At 35.1% G+C, this 9,035-nt stretch overlaps 1 protein-coding gene across 1 annotated transcript; it reads right to left on the bottom strand.

The window, feature by feature from the left end:
- Positions 1-784: 784 nt before the first annotated feature.
- Positions 785-8,580, bottom strand: LOC105317291 (peroxidase-like protein). The gene is made up of 13 exons (XM_034476071.2): positions 8,520-8,580; positions 7,886-8,037; positions 6,588-6,759; positions 5,761-5,984; positions 5,472-5,651; positions 5,100-5,145; positions 4,792-4,907; positions 4,565-4,666; positions 4,201-4,329; positions 2,932-3,673; positions 2,262-2,431; positions 1,637-1,751; positions 785-1,200 (listed from the first exon to the last, which is right to left on the bottom strand). Exons 2-13 carry the CDS (start codon positions 8,022-8,024, stop codon positions 1,017-1,019), a joined length of 2,319 nt encoding a protein of 772 aa, XP_034331962.2. The 5' UTR covers positions 8,025-8,037; positions 8,520-8,580; the 3' UTR covers positions 785-1,016.
- Positions 8,581-9,035: the final 455 nt, after the last annotated feature.

Here is a 9,035-nt window from a genome sequence, read left to right as displayed (position 1 = left end):
TGCAAATTTATTACCCCTCAATATTCATACGAAACGACATTTGATAAACAGCTTAAATTTTTTAATTCGGGGCTTTCCCCCAAGTTTTCAAATTTTATGTATCGCACAACGCTCGCCTAGATCGTGCGAATTTTGTACGAATACTTTTTCAAATGCGATTATTTCGGTTAACGAAATAGTTTACGATTCATAACTAATTTTTTCGGTCGCACGAATATTTTGTCGTTTCTGATCGTGCGCCAATTGTGAAAGGGGCTTAAGGCAATATGAGCTGCAATTTTCATGATGAACTTTTTTTTACGAAAATGTTATTTACTACAAAAATGACAAAAAACTATTATGGTTTTTAAAGTTCAATTCGCCAAATTTTTGTGAAAAATGCCGTTTAGAAGCCTTAATTGGAGCAAAATTGAATTATTGTCGTCCTGTACAAAATTTGATTTGCTATATCTTCCTTAGAAGAGAAATCATTCCTCTGATAAATTTTTTTTAACCTTATTTATCATAAAAGTTAAAGTTATATGCAGACTTATCATACTAGCAGGTTTTTGCAGCAAAATAAAATTCTAAAAAATACAGCTCATATTGCTTTAACCTCATTGGGTGCTGAACTTTTTAGGAGCAAAAAACGTCATTTGTTAATTTAGAAATCAAAGCCTCTCAAATTACAATACTAAACACTAGTTTGGTTGTACGAAGGTCAGTGGTTTGATGTGTATATAAAATAAAATGTGTGAAATACACGGGCGAACAAACAATGGACTGCATAAATTTAGAAAAATAATTCAATTTGACTTTTATTCCTATTAGGTCATCCTAAAAAAAAGAGAACAATACACAATATTGTTTTTTCTGATATCTTATGAGATACACAACATGTTATAACGGATACAAGGCAAGTAATAATATAATAGAATAATAGGTTTCATTTGTTCTTTCATCATTGCACTCACACAAATACACACAAATATGATGTGAAGAAGGGGTGTGGTTAAATACCACACTTTCACACGGAATCAGTACACTTGAGATCCTGTTTGTCTGGAGCTTCGTGGTAAGAAATAAGATGGAATGTTCGAGTCCATGCTGCTTCGATGGCGCCTACCCCCGAGCCTTTGCAGCTCTCTCGCGAAAGGCTCGATGTTAAATCCAAGGATTGAATCCTGTCCCAGTAGCTGACTGCACGATAATGGTCGATTTCTTGAAAAATAATTTAAGTTTCAACAAAATCAAGATAGTATTTTGTGTTTAGAATGGTCTTTATTCTTAAATTCCCCAAGTGTCTGATGATGTGTCAAAACTTTTAAAATAACTATTCAACCAATAGGACCATTAATCTATCTTAAGGTTCTTGCCCTTGAATAAACTGGCCCTCGCCATGTATCACGAATATTGATCGAATATTGCGCGTGAAAATTCTAAATTCCACTTAAAGTTTGAAGGCAACCACCACTAAATCAAGTGATATCAAACAATTAAGTTATTTTGATATATACATATGCAGAAAGTTAAAGAGAAAAATATAATGCTATACTTTTAACATAGCCGGTCAGACTAATTGATTGTCAGTGACCCGACCTCTGACCTTTGTGTTTGGACAACTGAGGTTCGTGAGGACTGATATCACACAACTTACCCGGGGGTGGTCTGTCTCCTGAACAGGTGAGGTTGTAGGACGGGAAGGGAGCCCATGGTCATGGTAGAACACATCATCCGGGTCATCGTCACCTTCTTAATTTCCACGACTTGCTCTGTTGATACAAGTATTTTTAGCATATATCATTTTACGTATCAATGTTTCAGTATTTGTCATGTATCAATGCTACTTGTGGTATTTGTAGCATATATCATTTACGTATCAATGTTTCAGTATTTATCATTTCGTATATCAATGCTTCTTGTGGTATTTGTAGCATATATCATTTCTTCTCACTAATATATACCATTTATGTATCAGTGTTTCTACGTTGTTATCATTATATGCCATCAGACATGTCAATATTTCTAGCTTTACCAAATGTATGTTAATCTTTTACTCATTGATTTTTTTACATATAAAAATTTAACTGTTTGATAAGCTATTATCATGTGTTAAGTTAATGAAGCTGACTTTTTCTGCTATTGAATGAAAAAGTAAGCTTGTATATTTTGTATATTTAAGTTAGAAAGTATAATACTTTCGATATAAATAATTGCGGAGAGAGAGAGAGAGAGAGAGAGAGAGAGAGAGAGAGAGAGAGAGAGAGTACATTTTGTAATACCTTTAGTGAAGCCTGTCTGAGGGAAATCGTTTTCATACCAAAACCTGTCGCCGTACTTCAGCCTGTTAAACTGGAACCCTATTATACAACTGAACGTTGGACCCATCAGAGATCTACCGAGACTCTTCTCCGACAGAGCGCCAGCAAATAAATCAATGTCATCAGGATGTCTGCAAGATGGACGCACACGAATAGGTACATGTATAAAAACAACTGGATCTGTATCACAAATCGGTGCTCTAGAGAAATTGTTATCGTCATGAGGAGGATGGGTGGTCAACAGATTACCAAATTTCCCATTAGATCTGTCTTAAACTTAAAACAAAAAAAAAAATGATATTTTTGGTCATAAAATCATCATTACATAAAGGGAAAATCTAAACATTTTGTCTTTCAAAGGATTCGGACATTTTCCTATCATATTTCATACAAAGTCCTCTGATAGTCAAAGGAGGTAAATATAGCCTAAAAATGACCAAAAACCATCATGTCCTCATAGATTTTTTTTTTAATCTTACAATGCAGGAAAATTTAAAGAATGTTTTTTTAATCAATCAATGCCAGTTTGTATGAATATTTATTGATTAGTTAAATTGAACAAAATTATCTTTCTGTGTGTTTGTCTGTCTGTCTGTTTCATTTTCTTTATATCTCCAAATCTGTTTAATACCTGTAAATTGACTGTAGTATTGCAGCCGACTGTTCACTGTGGTCGACAAGCCCGAGGGCCCACGTCCCGAAGTGTTCTGCCTTGGGTCTTCCACACCATTGTCTGAAAACGTTGTATCCGGGCAGACCGTGGTCTCTCCCACGCTGTATATTCAAAGCCACAAGGTCAAGGCTGAGCGTGGCCCCAGGGCTGGTAGTAGGGGAGCCCGTGGGCGAAGCATCAAACAGACGATTTCTGAGATCGCTGGTTACAAAACGATCCATGTCCGATTTACCCGTGTTCGCCATCCACGATGCTACGTACTCACATCCGCCATTCTGCGGGAAATTTATCAGTGTAGGATTGTCGAAGTTGTTTCTGAGTGGGTCTTCCATGATGGATCTCCCGTTGTCTTGTCCAACCACACTCTGTACAAAACTATGACCAAATCTGTACGCAGCCGCTGCGAAGCTGTTGATAGCGCGGGGATCCACATTGGGGTCATACACCGTGTGGTGCCCCTTGCTTTTCGATTTCAGCCCAAAATACTTGATAAATTCTGGCGCCATGATTTCTGGAAGATATTCGTTGTATGTTATATGATTTAGTTCTGCTACAACGATTCTTTTGGTCTCCTGGAACAAGACTTCATCATCCAAGATTCCAGTGGCTTGCTGTAAGGCCTCGGCGATCTGGTTATGGCGACGTAGAAACATGATGTGGACGACGGTGAGCAAAGGGCTCTCTGTGTGCCTATGGTCTCCTGCGAGGTCAAACGACACCAAAGTCAAAGCATAAAAACACAGGAAACTTACCATGCTCAATGTGTTTGTCAAATAGTGGGAACTTATTTTTGGAGACAACCAAAAATGTTAAGGTGTGTTGTCAAGGAGCCAAATTGCGGGAAAGAGTAATGGTTGATCTTAAAACAAGCGGACTTGATCGTTTTGTAACAATGTGCACTCACTATTGTGGAATTATTTACCGTTTTGAAACCTACATTTATGAGCGAACAAATAATATCAACAATATAGAATGTGGTTGTGATAACAAAAACTAAAAACTAAATCCCAATCATGATTGTCAAAAGTCTTCATTACAGAAACGATGTACTGTGGTTTCATTTGGATCAATAAGAACCATAAGGGTTTGTGGTTCCGTTCAAGATTTCAGTTACTGTAAATTTTTATATACTAGTAGTTTATAAATTGTTTGGATGATAACTATACCCCCCCCCCCCGGTCCCCCAAAAAGATAAATCATTTTATTGCTTTGAACTAATTGGTTTACCTGCGTCAAAGCAATGGTTGATGGGGCTTCTAGAAAGCATTCCATTGTGGCCATTCTCACACTGAGAGTCATCTCCTTCTGGTAGCACCCCCGGGCGGTAGGCATGGAGTGAGCTTACCCTCAATAATCCTAGTCAAACGAAACCAAAAACAAAATGTTAAATCTCCAGCCGTAAAGCAACTAAAAGTTTATCAAATTCAGATTCATATTTGTTTGTTTATCAACTTAAGGAGGTCTTTATTTCAGCATCCTCAGATTTAAGCTATAGCTTGTTATTGTTTTTCAGGACCTTCCGAACTTTTCGGGTTGAGTTGTGGTTCTTTTTTTTTTTTTACATGCAGTCATGGTTGATGGTTGAACCTACCTCCTCGCTTTTCCCGCAGCGAGTTCTCCTTCGCTGTATTAAATCCATAAATTGCCGAGCCGTCAATAAAAGAGGATCTCTGGTTTTGCTGTTGTCTTATCCCTATAAAGGTAAAAGTCAAATAAAAATGCTGAAACAATGTGCGTTTAATGCTAGTCAACTCGTAAATGTACAATTTACATCAGTAAGATTTATCGGATGCTAGTCTATCCTCTCAGTCGTCGTACCAGTATCACATGCAGGAACCGGACCGATGTCCGAGCGCACGAAATGCATACACTTTTGTGCTGGGTTGGTATAGAATGGGTCGTCATCAGCAATTGCAATGTTGAAGCACTCAACTCTGGAAAAAAAAGTAGGAATTAATGTTGACTGGAGTAGTTTAATTGAAAACAGCTTAGTTTAAGAAGGTTTAAAATATTATCCAATGGTATATGATATATTAAAATAAAGCCTGTTTGAAACCAAATTATCCTCGAATTCTTATTTTTCCAAACAGTATTTATCTTTTCAATTAAAGTTTTAAAGTACTTGCCTGTTTGGATGTATGCAACAGTCTTCTATTATATTTGCGTCAGAATCTATTCACGTGTTAAAAAAGAAACGATGAATGTTTTCTCTAAAGCTTTGTTTTGGTTTGGGTTTTTTTTTTTTAGATAATTACAGATATATATTGTTATTCTTTATATTCATAACCCGAACGCTCGAAGAAAACAAACAAAAAACAAACGAAACAAAACAACAACAACAATAGTGTGCAAAAAAACAACCAATCAATAAAAAAAAAGATAGTTACGAAAAACATATCACAAAGAACAAAATTCTATCATGAATTGATAAACAACTGTAAATACAAACAAATAGACCACCCCACCAAAAATGATTTGAGGGGATCCTATCTATTAACCTGTCATAACTGGAGTACTGGTAATGTCGTGGTCAAGAAATTGTCCAAAGTGGGTCAAATATGGCGTGAAGCGGGCGCTGACCTGGACTTGATTGTTACTGTTGTGGACCACATTACTGACCCTCCTGGCGCTGGGGAGGGGGTGGCCGTCTATACTTTTAACCCTCGGCATTTCGATCCCTAAATTGTGAAATTAAAGCAATAAGCCAGTATCAACACAACTTACAAATTTTATTTCAAAAAATGCAATTAAGAAAAAAGGTTGATTAGTTAAACAATTTAACGATACCGTCTTCATAATTTGATGGCACGATCCTTCGGTACACAGTGAAAGCTTTGCCCAGAAGTGGATATCTCAGGTTGTTGCAAGCTCCGCAAGTTAACCTGTACGGATAGTCAAAGTTGCACTTGGGCTCATCATAGCAGTATGGTTCAAACGCTTTGTAGAATATTTTCAACATCCGGGGATCTTGTAAGAGAGGTTGTACTTCTTCAGCAGTCCTCTTGCCAGACCTTTGAATAAAAAAAAATGAATGCTAACAAAGCAGGATTGGCAAGTATATTTTGATTTAAAGATCATATTGCGTGAAGCTTCTGAATATATGTAAATCATTACGTATAGATACATTTACAAATGAATCTAGATTTGGTCTGTTTGTGCCTTTTCTTATTCCTTGTTAAATAGGCGCTTATTCTAGAATCTGGTCAACAAAATAACTTAAAACTGAAGTTTCCTAAGAAATGGCACTCAGATTTAATTTTAATGGATGCAAGGAAACAAAAGAATATGAGCTCAATGAACAGGAATAAGCGTAAGAGTCAGGTCATAAGGACTTTTCATTGTCTGATGCTTTTTTGCAAAAACAAATTTAAGACATTTTGTCAATAACCTTGAGCAAAAAAGTTTGTTCGTAAAGCGCAAATATTATTCTAACAGAGTTGAAATTATATCACTCTATTTCCAGAGCAGCGCAGCAAACTGTGACATATACAAAGGTCATAAATGTACTGGAGGACTTCTAAAGCACATGCATACATGAGACAATACGAGAGTCGCGTCAATCCTATTCATATTTGTATATATCAATACTTTGATTAACAATCTCGTGGACCTACATGACAGCTACTGTTCTGGCCACAAATGCGGCTATGCGGGCTCGGTCGTCCAAGGTCTTGCTCATGGCGAAGTCATTGATCCGGAGGTAGCGGTAATGGTGCTGTACGGCGGAGTGGTAGCTGCCCTGGGAGTTCCCGCGGGCGTTACTGTGTTCTGTTAGGGACTGGTACTCTGAGAAGAATTTCCAAAAATGTTGACTTCGAAATGATTAAATTCTTGTGACTGTTAACTGGTATTGTGGGACTTCATTTATGAATGGTGTTATATATATATATATATATATATATATATATATATATATATATATATATATATATATATATATATATATATATATATATATATATATAAAGGTGGAGCTCCAATAAGGTGAATTTCTCTGTGCTTTATGTATATCTTTATCGTTCACTATGGGCAGGTATATGTCAATTTGAGAGTTATTGCAATGTTTGTGCTTATTATATGTATATATCTATGCAATGTGTATCGTACCGATCCTCTCAAATTGTCGTTTAGGTCTTAACTGCATTCCACCTGTATCTCAAACGACCGTGTAGTGAGCGACCAGCGCGCTAGTTTCCCTTCGTCATCGAGAGCAAGATTTTTGTCTTGCCTAGATGGCCCAGTGGTTAGCGCGGTGGCCGCTCACTGCTAGGAAAATGGGTTCCAGAGGTCGTGAGTTCAAGCCCCGGCCGGGGCAGAGGTGGAGCTCCAATAAGGTGAATTTCTGTGTGCTTTATGTATATCTTTATCGTTCACTATGGGCAGGTACATGTCAATTTGAGAGTTATTGCAATGTTTGTGCTTATTATATATATATATATATATATTCCATGCAAATTTATCATTCAAGGGTCCTTTTTTAGTTTAATATCTTTATTTGTTTATGTGTTTTGGAATATAAGGGTTGTTTTAAATGCATCGTTTTTGGGATGCTAGTAAAGATTTTACTGTTTGTCATATTGTAAAATTTAAATTTACTGATTGGTTATAAATACAAATTAATACATACTGTAAAATATGATAATTCTTGATTTGACATGTATTGCCAAAGCGCAAATAAAAATAATTTCAAAAAAATTACTGAAATTTACAACATAAAATACTTTTTGAGTATTTTGTCAAAGCGAAATTACAACATTTACAAAATAACAATAAAATTTACAATATGACAATTAAAATTTACAATATGACAACTAAAATTTAGAATATAACGACTAAAATTTACAATATGACAGCGACAGTTTACAAAATGGTATAGTTCTTAATTAAATGTAAAACGCCAAAGTTTACGTACCGACAGGGATGCTCGTAGAAATGTTGCGGCTACTCATCATTCTGTGTACAAGGTCGGAAACAATGGCTTCCAGTTTCCAGTCCATTGTCACCACAGAGTGTAAAAGGGTCATCAAAATTAATTCGACTTTTAGATGCATTACTCTAGGTCACCTAATTTGATTTTTAAAAAACAAAAACAAAACCCTTAAATCATAACCTTACAATATAAATTGATTTAATTTAAATAGATTTTAGATCATATACTAAAAGAACGTAGAATGTAAAACTAGTTTGATTGTTAGTATACATGTGCTTATTTATTAAACTTTTGAATTTTTTATTTCCACAATTTCATTCCCCATTACGATGGAGTAAATCAATTTAGTTCACTTTGAAACTTCAATTTAATTGTCTTAGTTAGCGATGGATATAAACACTTAAGTATCAATTTGCTAATTTCTCAAAATTGAAATGGTTTATGAAACCAAATTGCAAGTATTTATTATTAAATTGATACAAAAAAAAACCAGGGAAACTATTTTGTACGTATAGGCATTTAATTAATTGAAAAAGAATTTGAGTAAATATGAATTGAAAGAAATTTAATCAGTCAATAATAATTAAGAAGTACTTAAATAGAAAATAAAACTTACCGGTTTCCTAAGAGATTTCAAATTGTGTCTTATCGTCTTAAGTTTATTTTTCAGTTTAAAAACGGTGGGGGTGACATAAACATGACCAACAGATAACCAAAATCTTTATCGTCTGTATCAATCTTATTTTACTTTTTGTTGTCATTGTCACCAAATTATTATCCACTGCAACGTCAGAGAATAAAGTCGTAAGATTAGTGTGATATATTGGAATAAAAATAAAACAAATATAAAGTTGCAACATAACTACAGCCTATAACTTGACTGTCTTGACCTTTCAAGCACGAATGATACATATGATAGTTAATAAAAATAGAAAATTGTCTGACAGAAATGGTGGTTTTATTTATTTTCTACAGAAAACCTAAGCTGTTTTAATTACTTCGCATAGATCATCATGATTAGTTGTGTTGGGGTTTTTTGGGGTTTTTTTTTTTTTGTTATTGGCCAGCTTAGAGGATATATTCATATTGATATATACATTATAAGAAATCAATTATCCATTAAACAAAGAAA

The sequence above is a fragment of the Magallana gigas genome, chromosome 5, assembly GCF_963853765.1.
Source record: "Magallana gigas chromosome 5, xbMagGiga1.1, whole genome shotgun sequence".
In the NCBI taxonomy this organism is placed as follows: Eukaryota; Metazoa; Mollusca; class Bivalvia; order Ostreida; family Ostreidae; genus Magallana; species Magallana gigas.
This window is presented reverse-complemented; position numbering and strand designations above follow the sequence as displayed.